At 39.3% G+C, this 20346-nt stretch overlaps 1 protein-coding gene across 2 annotated transcripts in view; it reads left to right on the forward strand.

Annotated features, from left to right (window-relative positions):
- The window catches only part of NCS1 (neuronal calcium sensor 1), a 1842585-nt gene that overhangs the window by 871139 nt on the left and 951100 nt on the right, over positions 1 to 20346 (forward strand). The window contains exon 1 of one of the 2 annotated variants that reach the window (XM_044058473.1): positions 19352 to 19464. The exons of the other annotated variant lie outside the window; for it this stretch is intronic. Within the exon in view, the coding sequence (XP_043914408.1) occupies positions 19457 to 19464 (8 nt within the window). The 5' untranslated portion in view covers positions 19352 to 19456. Of the gene's footprint in view, positions 1 to 19351; positions 19465 to 20346 lie in introns of those variants that run through there. 2 annotated transcript variants of the gene reach the window in all.

The raw sequence follows: 20346 nt of genomic DNA on the forward strand, positions 1-20346 counted from the left end.
TGATGTCACAGTGTCTTTTCTGATGAGGACAATGATCAACCTGCAGATGTGAGAGTCTACAGCAATAGATTTGTTGATTTCAGCATGGCCTTAATGATGAGATCACAGCCATTCCCATCAATATCTTCCATGCTGATTTTTTGTATTGGTGGTGATGGTCTGATACCATTACCACTGGGTATGTTTTTGGCCCCCTGGTGTCAGTGTTGTGACGTTGAGGCCAATGCCAGTACCTATGCTAAGGGTGCTGCTTCAAGTCTCAGATTCTCCTACCTTTAAGCCATTAGCCCCAAAGTTCTCTGTACTTGCATTAGAAAAAAAGCAGTTTTCTAACACTTGTGCTTGATGCCAGACTTTTGGCTGTGGACACTGGGTACCAAGATTGCATACTGAGTGTTTGCTGTCTCAGTCCCAGTGGTTTTCTATTGTAGACCACCATGTCTTGTGTTGCAGGTTTGTCTGCATGGGCCACTCCTTCCTTCCATAAATGCCTCAGTCTTATCTCCAGGTGGTGGTCTTTCTGCTTCTGTGGCCCAACATTCTTTCCAGTAATAGGGCAGAGGATCAGAAAATCACCAGTGGGATTATAAGTGGAGGTCTTTGCTGCATCTCATCATCATCTTATTCTTCAGAAATTTCCCCCTGGGGAGTGGAAAGAAGCATTTATGCAAACAGAAGCACATTGACTGCCTTTTAGAGTCTCCAACTCCAACACCAGAAAATGTCAAGAAAGATAAAGGAGGTTCTCCCACATGACAACAGGTGACCCCCAGATTTAGGGAGGTACTGGAAATGTAGAAAAGTGGGGTGGCCCTCATAGTCTCCCTCATCTCCAGAAAGGATTTTGCAGGTGACTTTTTATTTCCCTCTTCTGCTTCCTTGGTTGTTCCTGTTGCAGACAGGGTTGGTCTTTCTAGTCGTCAGGGATGCTTGAAAAGAACCTAGATGTTATGGTGCCATTTCCAAGACAACTGAATAAGATCCCCAGGCCATGCAGAGATTGGAACTTTTAGATGCAGAGATTCCAGTTAATTTACACTATTGTTGCAGCATCAGCCCTTAAAAAGGTTGCCATGCATCAGAATCAAGTGAGTCACCCCTGGATAAGAAGTCTACCATGTTGGATCACTTTGGGAAACATGTATGTGCATCCTTCACCTTGCACTTACAAGTCTTGGAATTACAAATAGAAGCCAGATGTTAGCATCAGTGTTTACCTTCTTGCCTGGTTGCCATTTACTAACTTCACTGAGAATGTCAGGTCATCCTTTCTTTCCTAATGTTTTTTTAATGGCTCTGTTTTTTTGTTGTTGTTGAAAAAGAAAATGGAATAAAGTGAGAATGAGGGAAAACTCTCATGACTTGGCATTTATGTAGAGATTGCATAAGGTATCTTCTCAAGGATGCAAAAAAGTCCATGCTAATTGTAGTGTGTGGCCAACAGCAACTGAGAATTAAAAAATTTTAGAACCAACACGGCTGTCACGGTTTCCAGAATGGATACCCACCTTGAGGCAAAAACTCTCAACAAAATCTGGGGTACCTCCACCACCTGTCTTGGGGAGACAGGGCAGCAGACTCCCTTAAGACTTACCTGACTGACTCATTTTCCTCTGGTTGTGGTTGAGAGGCATCTGCCCTTCTGTCTTTTAGTATGGCTAGCCATTACACAGGACACATAGGTTCATATTATCAGATTGTTATATCTAGAACAAGTATAGTTCCCCCCTCCTCCAACACCATGTTGTTCTAATTTCTGTTACTCTCTTCGTAGTAGTATGGCATGAAAAAATAGTCTTAAATCTCCTTTAAGAAGGGACATCCAGGAGGTCCCACCAGACCATACATGTTCCAAATATTACAGCTGTTTTTAGTTCTGGACAGCCACAGAGCACACCTATTTTCCCCTTGATAAGTGAGAAAGAATCAACTGCACCTGGGCTGTCTATAACTACCTTACTTGTCAAGGGGAAATCATTGTGCTTTGAGAATGTCCAGAATGCCTACCTACACTTATAGGTTGCAGTACATTCAGAGGTTTCTTCACTTTGGAGTATGAGCCAGACATAACTTTTGAGCTCTACCATTGGGACTAACCTCCGCTTCCTTACATGTTTATCAACTGCATGACCATATAACTTCAGTGAAGCAGAAGCTCTAAGGAGTAACACTTTACTGGATGACTGATTCCTAGCTACTTAACTCTAGAGGGAATAGTTTCAGCATGAACGTCTCTCTCACCTTTTACAGACCTTGGAAATGATGGTGAATACAGTGATGGAGCCTTAATGTTTAGAAGCTGTACACTGCTCGTATGCACTCATTTATGCACACACACACACGTGCTAACACACTAGTACACTATGCTGAGGGCCAATTTCTTATTTAGTACTTGTGGATCACCTGCTTTAGTCTGACACAGTTCCAGTATCTCTTTACACGAAATTTGGGCTTAATAGCAACCACCATTCATCTAGTTTATTGCCAGAATTTACATGAGGGATCCTGAAGACATAGTTGTCTAAATGCATGGAACTCTTGTCCCACCAGATCAGCATTTCTAGGCATGCAGGACACTTTTATGATGATGATTATACACACCAACCTATCTCTAGGCAGTCATTTCCACCTTCCCACTCCTGTAGTGACTGTCAGTAAGGCACCTCTACCCTCTGGTTGGTGGGGGGGCTATGGTTTTGAGCAAGTTGTCAAGGCATATGGTCACATTCAGAGGCTGGTCTGTTGCATGAGTGTTTTGGTGTGTTTAATGTGCAGGCCTTACAGGATTATCTCCCCCAAGTTGCAGTTAACATCCACATCACCAGTACGGCTGTGGTATGGTATGTAAACAGATTTTGTAGAGCACCTTTCTATCCCCTGTATTGTAAGGCCTTGAGGGGTTGGGAATTAGCTGTGTAATCCTGTCACTGTTTTTTTAACCACCAGCATACCTGTGGACAGTCTCAACTTTTGCTTGCTGATACCACGTGAGTGATTGCTAAGCTTATCAGTGACATGGAAGATCTTCTGTTACTGGAAGAAGCCTTTCTGTTTTCAGTTTGTATCTCTGACCAGTGTCAAAAATATCAACTTCTACTTACTGTCATTTTTTCAGAGCAGTGACCAAAGGATTCTGTAGTCTTAAAGTGGCCTAAATACTACTCTCTGCATTTCCCCAATTGTCCTTTATTCTGAAATTTGTTCAAGAGGCCCAACAGATACAAGTCCATAGTCATTCACATAGGCCATTTTGGTCCAGGCAGGTCAGATTCCTACTTTAGCTTCATTATGTGGAGTAACTTCTGTGGCTAAGGACAGTCTGAACCATGCTGACTCACCTGTCTGAAAAAAAACTCATCCAGATTTCCACTCCATATGGTTGACTGCATGGTTGCTACAGTTTTGTTGCTGGTGAGGGATACTGCATACCCAGAACATTACTTCTGATTGGAGACCTAATACGAGAACATATTCAGAGCAAACTGAAAAACATGTCCATTTGGGCTTACTTCCAAGAGATTGGTTTCCTTTCAGAATCAGTGCCTGCCATTTTAGATACTCTTTCCCAGGTTTTTGACACAGATCTGAGTTACTCTTATATTAAGGTGTTAAGTCATTCTTCCCTTGTTCCTTAAAGGTTTGCAAGCCATTGCTCATGAGTGTATTCTAAATTAGAACTCAGTTTGGGGACCAGTGTACCCCTGGAATTTGAATTTTCTGAGGGAAAATTAATGATGCCAAATTTTAAGTAAGCTTCTGGTGCTGACTTGAAATGTATTTCATGGAAAACCTAGAGTGACTGTATGCGCAAATCTTACCATTGAGTCAAAATCAGTCTGTTTGCCTGTATTGTTTAAAATTAATCCAAAAAAGTGAATACATACTGCATGTCATTGCTGAGTATAGGCAGTTAAGATTCTATTTGGATGGGACAAAATTAAAAAAAAAAAAAAAAAAATTCCAGTTGTGTCTTTTGCTTCCAGTTTGAGCACTAAGGCATCTGAAGTCACTTTGTCTACGTTGCTTTCAGAACATATTAACATTATTACACAAAATGCAGTAAGGGCTTGCAGGCTTCACCTGCAGCACATTCACCCAGGGCAATGGATGATTCATAAGCATTTTAATAGAATGCATCCTTGGATGGTATTTGTGTGGCTGTGACTTGGACTTCTCTCAATACTTTTACAAAATACTACAATCCGTATGTCATGTCTAGATCTCAGTTTCCTTCATAAGCATAACCCTACAAAATTTGCTTTCATGATACCTTCCATGATGTTGAGACGAGGACTCTGGACTACTGGTTTTAAAGAAGAACCACCACATCATGTCAGATACAAAAGTTGAGTACTTATTGAAATAAGAGATCTGCTTGATGGTGGTTCATTTTCTGCAACATACCGACCTTCCTTCCCTTGATACTAGACAAACAAGATATACAGGATGGAAGTGGTTGTGTATGTTCTTTTAGGTGGTGTTTTCTTTTTACCATTAAGTTTTGCTTTTAAGCAGCACACTGGAAATCTGAAGAATTAATGAGGAGCATGCTGTGTTATGGATAAAGAAAAAGAGTTGATAGGAGAGGTTCATATGTTGAGCTGATTAAAGCCTTCAGTTTGTCCTACTGGTTTTGACGAAGATGGACCACTGTTTTGCAACTTATAGGTTCATAGGTTGGTACTAGGCTATCAGCCCTAGGGCCTATACAAGCCTATCCATAACAATTCCCTGGCTATTTCTTCCCACACTATTTACTTCCCTGGACCCCTGTCTAGCAGGGCGACTGACGTGATCCCCGGGGTGAATTTCCTTTCTCCCATCCAATCATCAAGGTTCCTTTTGAAGAAGACCAAAGAGGCACTCTGCTTGACATGTATGGGCAATCTATTCCAGAGTCTGGGGAGTCTCTGGGTCAGGAACCTATCCCTCCAGCATGTTTTGTTTATTGTGATGACAAGGTTTAGATCCCTGGAGTGTGTGGCTCTGAGGGATTGGGATTTCTTTAAGTGTAGCATGTCCAACAGCTCTGGGTTTGACATGGCCTTGTATGTTAAGCAAAGATCTCCTCTGAGTAGACGATATGCGACAGAGTATCGCTGGAGTTTTTTAAGGCGGTCAGCATAGGGCATCCGCTTTAGGCCTCTGATTCTTTTAGTGAGGTATTTCTTTGGCCTTTCCAGTTGTTGCAGATATCTTGAGAGGTACATACCAAATGGGGCATTGTATTCTATAATGGGTCTAATGAGGGATGAGTACAGTGGGACAATGACCTCCTTTTTTCTGGATGAAAAGCCCTTAGTGATGAGGTGTGCCACATAAAAGGATTTCCTGACTGTTGTGGCGATGTGGTTATCGAAGGTGAGACCACTGTCCACCTGTGTCCCTAAGTCTCTTATCAAACTTTTGGTGTTTAGTGTACTGACACCTATATGGTAATTCACGGATACATGGTTTTCCCCAAAGGGGATAACTATACATTTCTTGGCATTGAGCTTGAGCCCATGGCTCTGGCACCAAGCATCTGTTTCTGTAAGGCCCTTTTGTAGAGTATCCACATCATTTGGGGATTAAATAATGGCTCCCAGTTTGCAGTCATCTGCAAACTTTGTTATCCAGAGTTCCTCAGTGTTGGCCTGTACTTTAGAGAAGTAGATGCCAAACAAGAGCGGTCCCAGGACTGAACCCTGAGGTACTCCACTTGTCACTTGTCTGGAGCTGGATTTGGAGTCTGCTACTTTTACAGTGTGAGTTCTATCAGTAAGCCAATTAGCAACCCATTGGGTGGCATAGGGATTAATGCCCAGCTTAGTAAGTTTATCTATGATTCCAGAGTGGGGGATGGTGTCAAAGGCCTTGGCAAGGTCTAGATAGGCTGTGTGGACCACCTTACCCTTGTCCATGGTTCTGGAGACTGATTCGAAGAAGTCAATCAAGTTCAGGAGACAAGATCGGCCCTTCACGAACCCAAACTGGGTGGGGTCCAGTGTTTGAAGGTTGCCAATGTCTTTGTTTATAAGTTACATGATAATACGCTCCATGGCCTTGCAGATAAGGCTTGTCAGACTGATGGGACGGTAGTTTCCGGGATCCAAGGTGGATCCCCCCTTGTGGAGTGGGATAACTGTAGCTGTGCACCACTCAGTGGGCACGAAACCTGAGATGAGGCTATGATTAAACATGACACTTAGGTGAGGTGAGGTGCCAATTCATATTGTAGTTCATGTAGTACACAGCCCGGGATATCATCTGGTCCCATGGATGCTGTATTCTTAGCTTTGGAGAGTGCGTTTTTTACCTGTGTGGCCATTATTACCGGAATTTGGCAATCTTCTGGTATTGAGATGGGCCATTTAGGGGGGGTGAAGTTGGCACTGAATCGATCTGCCAGGATATTGGCAATATCCTTGGGATCAGTATATTTAATGCCATTCTGTTTTAGCTCAGAGCAGATCTGAGCATTGCCATTTAGATTCTTGACATAGTTATAGAATGCCTTGTTGTTGTCTTTGGAATCTTTGGCAATTTTATTTTCGTAACTAGCTTTGGAGGATTTTATGAGGGATCTCAGTTTCTTACTGAGGCTGGTAAGGAAGTTTTTTGCATCCTGGGATTTTCCTCTTTTCTGCAACAGTTTCTTCCTTTTGTTGTAAAGTTTGTTTATGGCAGGGGACCACCAGATTGGCTTCTTTTTTTTGGATGAGAACATCTTGGTTCTATTTGGGATGGCACAATTTATGCATGAGTGGATGTGCTCGTGCAGTGCCTTAGTGTAGGATTCAGCAGTTGAACTTTCAGCTCCCGTCTGCATGAGTGTCATGAAGTTTGTCACTTCTGACTTGAGTAGCATGAAGTTGGCTTTGGAGAAGTTTTTTATGGAGGTTTCCTTACTGGGGGGTGGGGGTGGGATGTGGATGTTAAGGGTGATTAGCTTATGGTCAGACGTGACTAACAAGGGGGTGACCATAAGTGTGGAGCATCGATTTCCCATGTTGGTAATGACCAGGTCTAGGATATTGGAGCCCCTGGTGGGACTATGGATTAGTTGATCCAGGGCGTTGGAATTTATGAATTCCAAGAACCATTGGGCAAAGGTGTTGGTACAGGAGTAGCTTTCCCAGTTAATGGCAGGGTAGTTAAAATCACCCAGTATTAGAGTGTTTGGTTCTATCTTAATATTTTCCAGTATGTTTAGAAAGGTGTAGTGAGAATCTTGGGGCATGGTGGGGGATCTGTAGCAAGCTACAATTTGGATTGCAGTCTTACCTAGTGTTAGTTGCACCTGGAGAATTTCAGACGCATTGTGTTGGGCAACTAGCCTGGTGGTGTGAATATCCTTGGTGAATATTGACACTCCTCCACCTTTAGTTTTTCGGTCCTGCTGTGGTGGCCGAAAAGTGTGGTAAGAGTTGTAGCCTGGTATTGCAGGGGTGCTCTCTGGAGCCTTGAACCAGGTCTCAGTTACTGCACAGATATCGATGTTCTCCATTTTTAGGAGTGCCTCGAGAGAGTGCATTTTGAGGTTTAGACTTCTAGCATTGAGCTTGTACTAGTTAATAAAGGTCACTCATGAAAAAATAAGTAAATGTAAATTGTCTAGTTCCAGTTCAACTATGGAGGAGTGTGCTAATATTCAAATGACTGAATAAGCAGCCTTTATCAAAAATATCAAAATTCTGCTCTTCAAAATCTATGCTGTTTTTGTTTCATGTTTTTATATCCTGTTTGGTTATATTGTATCCTGGGTTTACAATGTTGTATGAACCTAGTATTTCAGTCATATTTAACCAAGCTAAGTCTGCAATTGCTGCATCTAGTTTGGCTTCTGGCTTAATGCAAGCCTCCTTTGACTATTAAGACCTTTGCAAGATCAGTCTATATGTAGAACAGACATGAATATTTGCAGTTATTTGCAAAGTTTACAAAAGGCAAAGGAGTGATTACCTTGACTTTTTCATGAAGATGATGGCTTTTACGTGACACAGATAGCTTCCTTCCTCTCAGAACTCCAGCAATGAGAATTCTTCCTCTCAGTCTTCATGTGTTCTTAAAAATATTTAATTTGTGGAAACTTTACATTATATGAGAGAAGTTTTCACTTTAACTGTAGAGAATCTTTGTCTCTAGATAAGAGTACACAAATTCAAGTGGACAGCACTATCACCACCATCTTATTACACTTTCTAAGATATTGAATGTTTCAAATTAAATATTGAATGCACAGATTCAGCAGGCAACAACTCTGAAAAAGGCTGTGACAGGCTGTGTAAATCTCCTTTAAATAGACAGCATTCTGCAGTGCATGTAAGGCAGACCCTGCTGCTTTCTTTTTCATAATCTAATCAGAGTGGTAAAGCTATCCATTTTGCATCTTTAGCAGATGACAAATATTCTAATTTTGGGGATATTATTCATCTCCTTTTGTTTCAAATCAGAGTTCCATTGTACAACAAACCCAAGAAAATGTACAGTGTATTTCAAACAGTTGTGTTAATAAGAGATTAGAGACATTAGTAGTTACAGAGGTGAAAACTGGAGTTCAGACACTGAGGTGATATATATCATGCTGTAGGTGCTTCATCAGTGGCAGCTATTTCAGGGGCAGTTTTGAAGAAATGCGTATGACTTAGAACAGAGTCTTACAGTAGGGATATCTGCTCTGGACTCTGAATGCTTCATTGACTCACCTTTCTTATTTGGTAAAACATATGCTGTTATTGTTGATTTAGAAAACTAAAATAAGATTTTCGTTTAAAGAAATTTGTGTGGTAAATATTCCTTATTATCATACGATAAGTACACCAAATTAAAAAAAAAAATGAAATCTGTCCCATAAATGTAATCTTCAAAATCAGGAAGAAGGAAAGCAAGCCAATTAAACTTCAAACTCAAAAGGAAAAAGTAGGTTTAACTAGGGAACTTCCAAATGATAGCATCTTATTTTCTTCTATTTCCCCATCCCTAACACCACTAGGGAAAAAAAAGCTTTTGAGTCATTTTTTTGCTTGCTTTCACTGCATGCAGCAAGACCATCCATTGATCCTTGTGACTGTTCTGGTTCACTGGGTTTACTTATCTCTCTTTGCCCTTGGACTTTCTCCTGTATGGGATGCGTCCAATGAGAAGATTGAGGGGTCCCATGATAGTGCCATATTGCTGCTGTGAGGTTTTTCTACTTTTTTGACATGTCTGTTGTGTGTATCCAGTCATTTTTGGCATGGCAGATAACCACAGATGGATATTGTTTATAAATGGTACAGAAGGGTTATGCTTTAGAATATTTTCAAAATTATAACTGCACTTGTTCCACAGACAATTCACATGTAATACAACAAGCTTTGCAGTTGATGGATCATTTATTAAAAAAAGAAGGGTACTACAAGGGGTACCTTTCACACACTGACATCAGGGGTTTTACTTTAGACTGTTCCTACTTGACAAGACAAGAACACCAACTTGAGGTTTCTCTAATTCATCCAAGTTACATAAACACAAAATGATTTAGGATGGTAACTTGGAAGGCTACCCTTCTTTTCATAGAACAAGACTTTTACAATGATCGGCATCTTCCAATATACATGGTTATCTTCATATTCGGATGAGACCATCTCACACAAAGTAACTCATATTCTAGATACCTAAAAATCACTTTTTGCTTGTAGCTTTTTCTCTTTAGACTACTGTAGCCCTAGAGTATTTGGGAAATGTTTAACTGCATTATTGCATACTAGAAAGTTTTAAACAAGTTTTCCTTTTGTTTTGCTGATAGTAGCAAAGATGAAATAACTGACCATACAGCTCAGAAATCATACATTTGTTCTGTTCCAGTAGATGGAAATAACAGTAAATTACAAAAAGGTTTTCATGACCTCAACTTTAATAACATCAGTAAAACTGGTCATTGATTTAATGTTAGTGAACATATTTCTTGTTTAAAGTAAATAGAGATTTAAACAGCCATAAAACAGTTCTCTCCAGATTAAGCTATCATAACAGGACACTTTCCAAGAGCCACGGGACATATTTATTCTTGCACACTTTTATAACCTTATAAAAGTTTATATTAAAAGGACACAATGGCATCTCAGGATCCTGTAGGAAGGAATCTGTGAAGTCATGGGACAGAATGATCCTCATTCCACTGTATATATAAAAAAAAATCCTTTAGGGAACAGATGCAGTAAACTTATCCAGTGGAAGAAAATACGTCTTCTGAACTCCATTTAATGAAATTTGAGAGCAAAAGCTTTTGCCCTGACTGTTGTAGCAAGTGGCAAACAAGTCCACTTCTGGAATTTCCCAGTTCTATACAGTGCTGTTTTTTTTTCTTAAAACAACAAACATCTTTATTAAGTTATCACTTATGACATAGGCAATCATACTTTTATATAAATGAAAACATCCCACCTGCAAGCATTTTACATCACAAACCATACTAACAGTCCTAGTTGCAAACATTGTACATCACTTATAATCTACCCAGCCATTATCAGTGAAACATTAAATAGCTCATTCAAGTCCTACCTTCTTTTAGACTCATTTCTCCCCTGGATGTATTTGTTCCAACAATTCCCATTTTTTTTCTAATGTAATTTGCTCCCACCCTTTTTTAAAGATCCCAATTCCAGTTGTTGCATCTTTGTTACTATATTCACTATTTCTAGTACAGTTGGTTTACACTTAGATTTCCATTTTCTAGAAATTATTTTTTTGGAAGCCATCAAAAACTCAGCAAGGCCTTAGTATTTCTAGGCAGTTTGCCTGCCCAGTACCTCAGACAGAGTATTCTGCAGGGAATATTTAAAGTCTAACAATTCGCTACACTCTTGTAAAATATGTTCCCAGTTACCTCTTTCTTCCCCATCAGACATCCAACATGTGCTGTCTACCTGAGAAAAAACAGAGCATACGTGGGGGTATAAAAATATCTATGTAAATATTTCCAAGCAAAAATACTAAATGTTCTGGATTTTGTAGTATATTTGGGAGACATACGTATATCCCTCCATTGTTTTTGTGAATTGCTTATCCAATCTCTCTTCTCAATCCCTTCAAACCTCCTCTGATTGATTCTTATATTTATCATGCAATATTTTATATGCTGTACTAATTATTCCTTTTTTAACACCAACTTCTGTTGTAGATTCTAATAAAAACTCTGTCAATGTTGGCCTTTCATTTAGGACTCCCCATTTCTTTCTCTTTGCCTATACTCCAGTATCAATCCTTGATAGGGATGGCAGTCTCTAACCTGCAGTCCAAATAAATTCTTGGTGTTTTCCCATTCTATTACATTTCCCCCTCCAGGTATTTGCTCCCAAAACATTGGTTCCTTTGTCAGTTTTCTCCAATAAATTCTAGCTCCCTCTAGCCTATTGTCTGTATCCCTACTTGCAGTCATCCCTGTCGTCAGAATATCCTTTCTTCATTCCTGTGTTGGCTTAGTTCTTAGAATACTTTTTGCTACTTTATGAATATAATATTCTGTATGATTATTGTTATTCTCCTTAAAGATCTGCATCCAAAATCCCAGTGTTTCCTTGTTTCTTGAGCTTCCCCCACTTCATCCTTTTCAACTTTGAATTATAGGTTTCTGCTTGTGCTGCATATCGGAGCCTTAACTGTGTAGCTCTGAAATACCCCTTCAAATCTGGTAATCCCAATCTGTCTTTTTCATTTGGAAGAATCAGTTTATCCCATTTGATTCTTGCTATCTTTCCCTTCCAGATAAAATCCTTAAGCTCTTTATTAGTTGCTATCCACGACTCCTGCTCTGGTTAATAAAAATATGTCTGACTAAAGGGACTAAAACCATTTTAACTGCTTATATTTTACAATTCCTATCCATATAGCAGAGCTTCCAATTTCTCAATTTTTGTATTACCTTTTGTTTAGTCTTTTCCCACATATCCTTAGCTGCCACACCAGAATAATTTTTAATCCATACTCCTAAATACTTAATTTTATCTTGTCCCTATAAATAGAGATATCGTTGAACCAATTTGTGTGTGGGTACATAATTTACAGCTATTACCTTTGTTTTATCATCATTAATTTTGTATTCCAAAAAGATGTGAAACTGTCTCTGAATGTTCCACAACACCGTAATGTCCTTTTTTGGTTTTATCAGGTATAAAATATCAACCGCAAATAATGCCAGCTGTTTTTCACTACCATACCAATTATATACTTGAATTTCTAAGTCTCTTATTTTCTTTGCCAGTGGCTCTAAATATAATGCAAATAACACAGGGGAAAGAGCACACAACTGTCTGGTTCCTTTGCTCAAGCAGAAATAATCAGAGAGGACCCCAACCACCTTAATTTTTGCCTCCAATCTCTCATATGTCCTCCTAATCAGCCTTATAATTTTATCAGGGAATGCAAATGCTCCATTGCCCTGCTGATAAAGTCCCAGCTTACTTTGTCAAATGCTTTCTCTGCATCAAGACTCAACAACAACAACAGTGATATTTTCTTGCATTGTCCTTCCGTCTAGATCATCAGTGTTCTATTAATGTTGTTAGATGTTTACCTCCCCTCCACAAAACCACATTGATCCATATCTTTCAATTATGGCATCAGGTTTGCCATTCTTTTAGCCATTATAGATATAAACACTTTTATAATCATAGTTTAGTATTGAAATGGGCCTGTATGAAGCTGGATCTGATGGATATTTACCCTCTTTAGATGTTACAGCTACCACTGCTTTCTTCCAGGATGTTGGTACATATCTTAAAATACTGTTAAAACAAAACCTTCCAGATCTTTATCAGTTATTTCCTCCTAGTTTCCAGACTTTCACAGGAATGCCATCTGTTCATGGGGCCTTTCCTGTTGATTGGTTATACATCACCATTTTTATATGATTTCCTCCTAACCTAGCTGTTAATAATTGAGCCTCATCTACATCTAACCTTGGCATATTTAATTCTTAGATAAGCATTTCCATTTGTACCTTTTCTGCATTTCCTCATTTATCTGCTTTATACAGACTTTAATAGAATTTCTGGAATATTTCATAATATCTCTACAGGATCTCTTGTTAACATCCTTGTTATAGGCTCCCTAAGCTTGGCGAAAACCCTTCCTACTTTCTGTTGCCTGAGTCGTCATGCTAAAAGTTTTTGTGCTCTAGAGTTATTGTCTATAATTAGTTGCTTAACAACAACCTTTCTAAAGTCATGTATATTATCAAGGTAATCCCGTAATTTCTGTTTAGTATTCTGCAGTTGCTCCTCCTCTTGTTCTGTGAAATTCCCCCTATTCTGCAATTCTTTAATATTTCTTTAATATTTGTCAGACCCTCTAAATAATTTTCATTACTTCTTAACCATGTCTCCTTTTTTCCACCCTATTTTTAAACTCCAATTTAATGTTATCCCAATCCCTGTCAATATTTTCAGAAGAAATTACTATCTTCTCTAATACCTCCTGAATAATTTCCAGTACCCATTCCTTAAATTCCTCTCTTTTCATCAGATAGATAGGAAAGTGACACTATCTCATTTTTATTTCATTGCTCTGTGTTTTTTTAGTTATTATTTTTACATGATCTGAAATAGTTATTGGGTGCATATCAAGACCTTCAATTAAGTGCACATGTTCCTGTAAATGTAAATTCTGTCTAGCCTAACCCAGTTTTTGTATCTTGGAGAATATGTAAATTCACTCTGAAACCGTAATAGTGAATTCACATCTTCCATGCCAAATATTTTCATAAATGTCTACCCTCCTTTGTTATACTTTCCCTTCTAAGCCCTGCCAGATGCATCTTCACTGCAGCAAATCAAATTTCAGTCCCCACCTAGAAGTAATATTCCTTGCTGAAAGTTAATTATTTATCCTAGAATTTTCTTAATTATAGCAGTTTTAGGTGGAATATAAATAAGTGCCAATGTACTCCTCCTCCCTTGTCAGTAGCCCCTTAGTACTACAATTCTACCATTATTATCTTTTTGTCCTGTTCTATCACTATTGGAGCTCCTCTTACAATTAATACAAGTACTCCTCTTTTCCTTTGTCCCATGTATTCTGCTGAATAACCATCCTGAAAACCTTTCTTTATCAAATTCACATGTTCAGTTCTTTACAAGTGTGTCTCCTGTAGGATAGCTGCTTGTACTCTACATGTTTTAATATAGTTCACTACTCTTTCGTTTTTGTATTTATCTGTGAGGCTGTTGACATTTGAAGACATTACAGAAAGCATCATTGTTTTAAAATTTAATCCCACCTTTTATGTATAACAGTTTTTTTGTTAAATGTCTAGTTCCAGCTTTTCTGTTACATGCATACACTGTTTAGCAGGTTGAATTTGTATACAGTTGTTTCTTGTCATATCCATTTGAGCCTATGACACATTTTACAAGAATTTTATTTTATTGAAAGCTCTCAAAAAACACCCCAATACCTGCTTAAATCATATTAACTTAATACTAACACACGCAGCTATTTATATCTTCAAATGTTGAAGTTTTACCCTGCTAATAGGAACAAATGCCTCAAACTGACAGCCACACTCATACTTGAGGTAACCTAAAAGATAGGTTATCCATGCTAAGGCACACGGTGCAGCCTGTGCTTCTACTAAGTGCTGTCTGGTTTTGCCTTATCTTTAAAGCTCTCCCAGATGTGAAAACACCTGAATCCTTTCAGAGAACGAGATGATCTAGCCAATTTCTCTCTTTTCTAGCAAATTTCTCCTTATCAGATTGTCTCCATGGAGACTTAAGAGCCAGATACAGAATTGCTATTAAGCATACATTAATTAGCTGGAAAAAAATACTTGTAATATTCAGTATTCCTTTTCATTTACTTTCTTCCTCTTAAAACTTGTTATTGGATCAAGCTAAGGGCCTTAATCCAGTCATTCCCCCATGCAAGAATGAGAAAACGCACATTAATTTTTCTTTTGTAATGCTCTTTTAACCAGACTTTTTTTTACATTGCAGTGCATACATTTCTTAAAGCCGAACAAGGAGAAAGAGAGAAGGAAGAAAAAATGGTTAGACAAGAAAACTCTGCGGAGGTACTCCAAGTCCAAATTACCATGGGTAAGACACGCCCCCTTTCAGGTCATCGTCAGTTACAGGTCCACTTCCATGAATCCAGATGTCCATACAGCTTATTTAGACCTACTTGGGACAATTAAGGTACACCCTAACACCCTAGTCATGGGTGACTTCAACTATCCTTCCATTAATTGGGAAACATATACGAGTCCAAATTCACTCGCACAAAAGTTCCTGGACTTTAACCCAAATGTTACCCCACAAGGGGCTCCAATATTCTCATCCTGGTCCTCACCAATATGAGGAATGAATGCAGTGCCTCAAGTGTAGGGCCCGCACTGGTTAAACCCGACCATAAATCAGTCATTTTTGAAGTAGCAATAGCAGCAGAACTCCCCAGAGGAGAAGTCAGGCTAAAAAACTTCACCAAAGCTAACCATAACCTCCTAAGGGAAGGTGTAATTGACTTCCAAGCTCCAATTTCCACAGATGGCATTGAGGGCTATATTAAGGTATACACTGATGCCCTCTATAAACATATACACAAATATATAGACACAGCCATTCCGGGTAGAATTAAAGCAAGACCATTAAGAAAAAACAAACCATCCTGGTGGATGTCCAGCATTAATAAATTATAAAATAAGCGAAAGAAGCTGCTGTTTAAAAATACAAAAGTGAGATCCCAGAACTGGAAGAGCACCCTCCTCGGCCTAAACAAGCAAATAAGACAACTTGTAAACTCTTCAAAGAGCAACTGTGAGACAAGTTAGCAAGCACAGTCACGGATAACTGTAAGGCTTTCTTCAGCTACATCCGCAACCTGAAAGGGTAGGACCCAGATGTGTGCTGAACTAATTGTAGATGGCATCACACACACTAACCTTGCGGAAATTGCAAACCTGCTAGCAGACAGGTTTGGCAAAAATTTCACCCCCCCCCACCATCCCTCTCAAGCATACCACAATCCACGTCTTCATCATCTTTTCCTCCCTGCATCTTTAAAGAGCAAGTCATCACTGCTGTCTCCAAGGCCAAGAACATGGCTTCCATGGGACAAGATGGCATTCTGGGCTGCGTTCTTAATGCTCTAAAACAAGAGCTAGCTACTCCATTAGGCACTCTATTCAACCATAGCCCGAGTACTGGCTTTGTCTCCGCAAAATGGAAAACAGCAACTGTTATCCCCCTCCAAAAGGGTGGCTTGGCAACAGACCTAGGTAACCAGCCTCATCTATAAGGCAGTGGAAAGAGTCATCATAGACCTCATAAATAAGGATATAGGTGACTTCCAAACTCTGGATGCATCCCAGTTCGGTTTTGTCAAGGACAGGTCATGCCTGCTAAACCTGGTCAACTTCTTCTAGAACATGACCAGAGCCACACACAAGGGCAAAGCCATGCACACAGCCTGTCTTGACTTGGCCAAGGTCTTTGACACTATCCTACATTCAGGCATCATTGACAAACTAACCCAGTTGAATATCAACCTCTATGTTGTCAGGTGGGTTGCAAACTGGCTCACAGATCGACAACACGCAGTCAAAGTGGAGACACTACCTATACCAGCAGACCTGTCACCAGTGGGGTCCCACAAGGATTCATGCTGGCCCCACCTTGTTTGGCTTATACTTCTCAGAAGTCCAGGCCAAAATGGAGGGGCTGTTGCTAACCAAGCTTGCAGATGACTGCAAATTAGGCGCTATCATTGAATCCCCTAGCAGTGTCGGTGTACTTCAAAAGGGGCTTTCACAGACCAATGATTGGTGCCAAAGTCATGGTCTTAAACTAAAGGCTAAAAAATGCATCACCATTCCCTTTGATAAAAGCAACATTCATGATGATTATAAAATAAACAGTAATAACCCGAGTACCAATTCAGTAGTGAGAGACCTGGAAACACAAGCTGACTCTGACCTCAACTTTGACCGCCATGTGTCTGCTGTGGTGAAAAAGGCATTCTACATCACTCACCTGATTAGCAAAGGCATTGCCTCAAGAGCAAAAGAGGTTATAACTCCCCTGTTCTCAGCCCTCATCAGGCTTGTTATTGAATGTAATGCTGCCTTTGGCATGTACTGTACCAGACACCTGCAGCAACTTGGGAGACCTCAGAGATTTCTAACTAAGAAAATTCAGTCTCTCCAGCCCATGTCTTATACGGATAGACTGAAGTCACTGTCACTATACTCAGCAGCATATAGACTACTTGGAGGCAACTTATGTCTGGTTTACAGGGCTATCTCTGGCCCAGATCTAATGGGAATGCTGCACATTCATAAGCTAAATGAGGCTATAGTCACCCGTCCCAGGGACCTCAGTCTAGCCTCAGAGATAAACAGGACTTGCTGGAGAGAGAGCTACATCTTTCAGAGTTTGCCACTGCTCTGGAATAGGCTTCCAGCACTTATCAAGCAGAGCACCTCCATGACTCTGTTTAAGTGTAACCTGGATGACTGGATGGGAAACTGTAAATTTCTTCTGGGCATTGCCCCGGCTTCTCTCCTGGACATGGGTAGTCCTTGCAAAAAAAAACCTTTGGCATAGACAATATCTCCCCTCTAGTATTATATTGGGATGTAATGGCTTAGCTTGTAAAGACCCTTGGGTCAGTAGCCTAGTAACATCCTATGAACCTATAAGGAGCACCTGTTTACAATAGTATCGCCATTACACATAAAAACAACTGAGAAGACTTTACTTTATAACATCCAAATATAATCATGCACTGAAAAAATAGTACTATTATGAAAAATTTTTTACTTGCAGTTAACTTTCTCCCTCCTCTCCCCCCCAAAGTATTTTTCCCAATGTTAATGACATGAAGTAGGAGCATATACTTTAGAGTCCCCCACAAGTCCAAAAAAGTCCAAGTTTTTTTGTTCTGTCATATTTCACAAATATAATTATTGTTTTATAAGCCCAAATTTGTCAGTTTCCAAGTTATCAGTTTTATTCCTTTTTATCCCCATCTCCCAAATCCTGGCTCATGCTTCATCTTCAATGTATTCTCAATTCTAGTCAACTCTTGTGCTTTCTTCCTTCTCTCCAGCATTTTCCATTGAACCATTGGAAAAGGTTTCAGTGGCACAGTCACTCTTTGGTCTTTATTGCCAGAAGAACAATAACCGGAATCTCTTTCTGTTTGACAGCTCACTTTTTGTTGGACAAACTTTTGTCTTTATTCCTTAGCATGTACTAGCAGGTTAAATCTTGTGCCAGCTTCTCGACATTCCCTGAATAATGGAATACATGTGCTCCTCCTCTGTCTGGTATGCAGTAAGTAATAATTCTCCACAAACACTTTGCTGTCTCCAACTTTTATTACTTTGTCCTTCTGTCACAGTTTTGTCAGAATTAACTCCTGCTGATAGTATTACATCTTTACTGTTAAAGGTCTAGGTTGTGTTCTCATTGCCATGTTTAGATTATACACACAATGTGCCCTTTCAGTTAACAACTCCTGCTGTGGAATATAAGTCCAGTTGTTGATTTGTGCTTTCATAGCATTAATGCAGTCTCTTCCTTCCAGCTTTTCTGGTACAGCTGAAAATCTCAGCTTTTCCTTATGTGATATGTCCTCTAATTCTTTTTATTTTTTAAACATCTCTTCATTAGTAGTCTCATATGCAGCGAGCCTTTTCTTTATTTTGACCTCTGATTTTTACAGTTTTATCACTTCATCTGAATGTCTGTTTAAAGCTTCAATATTTTCCAGCCTTTTTTTTTTTAGTTGATACACTCCATCAGTGTTTCATTTATTTTAACCAGGCCTGTGTGCATTTGTCTTACAGTTTTATCTAGGTTACTGTAAGTCGTGTCTGGAGCTTGCACTGCTTTTTGCTGAACAACTGCAGTACTTTTCCTAGTGTATGATTTTCCTTCATGTCCTGTGTATTTCTTTTTTCCTGGCATCAGGAAGTGCACTTGCTAGACAGTTACTGAAATTTACCCAGAAACATAAAAGTCCACTGGCTTTCTCTGCTGAGTTTTTGTTTTTCAAACTGGTAGAGCTAGAATTAAGCTGTTACTCAATGTGCAGCCATCTTCTGGTACAATACTGTTTTGAGTCCGTTGTCTTTCTTCTCGAGGCATCTGCTAAACTTGATTCTTTAAACCTGGAATATGAACTGATGAAAGCTGATAGCTATGTAGCAGACCTAGTTCCCTAATCCAGATTGCCTTTCTGCACTGCTGAAAGGAGCTGTTTCTTCGTGATTTATGTGGCACATTACAAAAGTGTTGCCCACATTGATTTGAAAGTATCCTGCTTGAAAACTGTCTTGAATAGTTGTCAAGATCCAGTAAACTATGTTTCTTCTCCTTCAGGCTGATGTGAATGACCTTTCTTGAAACCAGTTGTTCTGCACTGAGACTGTTGAAATTGGCTCCAGAAGCATACGCATACCTCAAAGTATCTGTTAGACACCAAACTGTGGATGATGAAGTAAGATTATTTTCCATGGACTTGGAACTAAATTTATGTCTCCACTCCCTTGTTCTGATTCATAATGTCTCTGTACATAAGATAAAGGCAGTCTAATTTTAGTAGTCTCTTTTGGTCAAGGCAACAGTTTTGTTCTGTGGACTTCAGCAGATTTTCACCAAGGCCCTCCCCTTTGTACCTTGTGTATTATGAACAAACTAAAATGCAGAAGTTTTGCTAAATGTTTCTAACACGTATACAGTCATTGTTATGAGATATTGCTTGTGTTATTTTTATTGTTATCCCACTTGTATGTTTATGTTACCTGGAGCGTATTTGCCTGGAACACCAGTGAAAGTGGGGCTGTCCATATGGCCATTCATGGTTTAGAAATGGACTTAAAAAATATCTGTTCACAGAAAAACCAAAGTATTGCATCCTAGCTTCAAAAGTCTGAATGTTAGCCTGTATGATAGAATTTTGAATTTTGCTTTGTTATGTGTCCATTTTTGTCCATGTTCATTAAAATATTAAATGTATTGAAGGAAGCTAAAGATCAAATGCAAGGCGATCTTTCCTACAAAAGAAAAGATTTCTCACATGGGCTGCTGTACAGGGTCCATAAATGTTTCATTGTCCTATACCAAAGGTTATTGACTGATTAAACCTTTTTTTTTTTTTTTATTTCATATTTGGCTTATTCATTAAAAAGAGTTCATGTCTCTGTATATGTACTTGTATACCAACCTTTCCATAACAGTAGCAGCAGAACTCCAAAGTTGTTTATTTTCATCCATTCATACATGTTGGTTGTTAGATCTAACATTATCCAAACTTGGTGCCAATCTCAAACTTATTGGTTCTGGTTCCAGAGCTATGACTCCTTCCCTACTCATAATTGCG

Source organism: Protopterus annectens, chromosome 16.part0, assembly GCF_019279795.1.
Source record: "Protopterus annectens isolate FY-2018-M chromosome 16.part0, PAN1.0, whole genome shotgun sequence".
NCBI classification, from domain to species: domain Eukaryota; kingdom Metazoa; phylum Chordata; order Ceratodontiformes; family Protopteridae; genus Protopterus; species Protopterus annectens.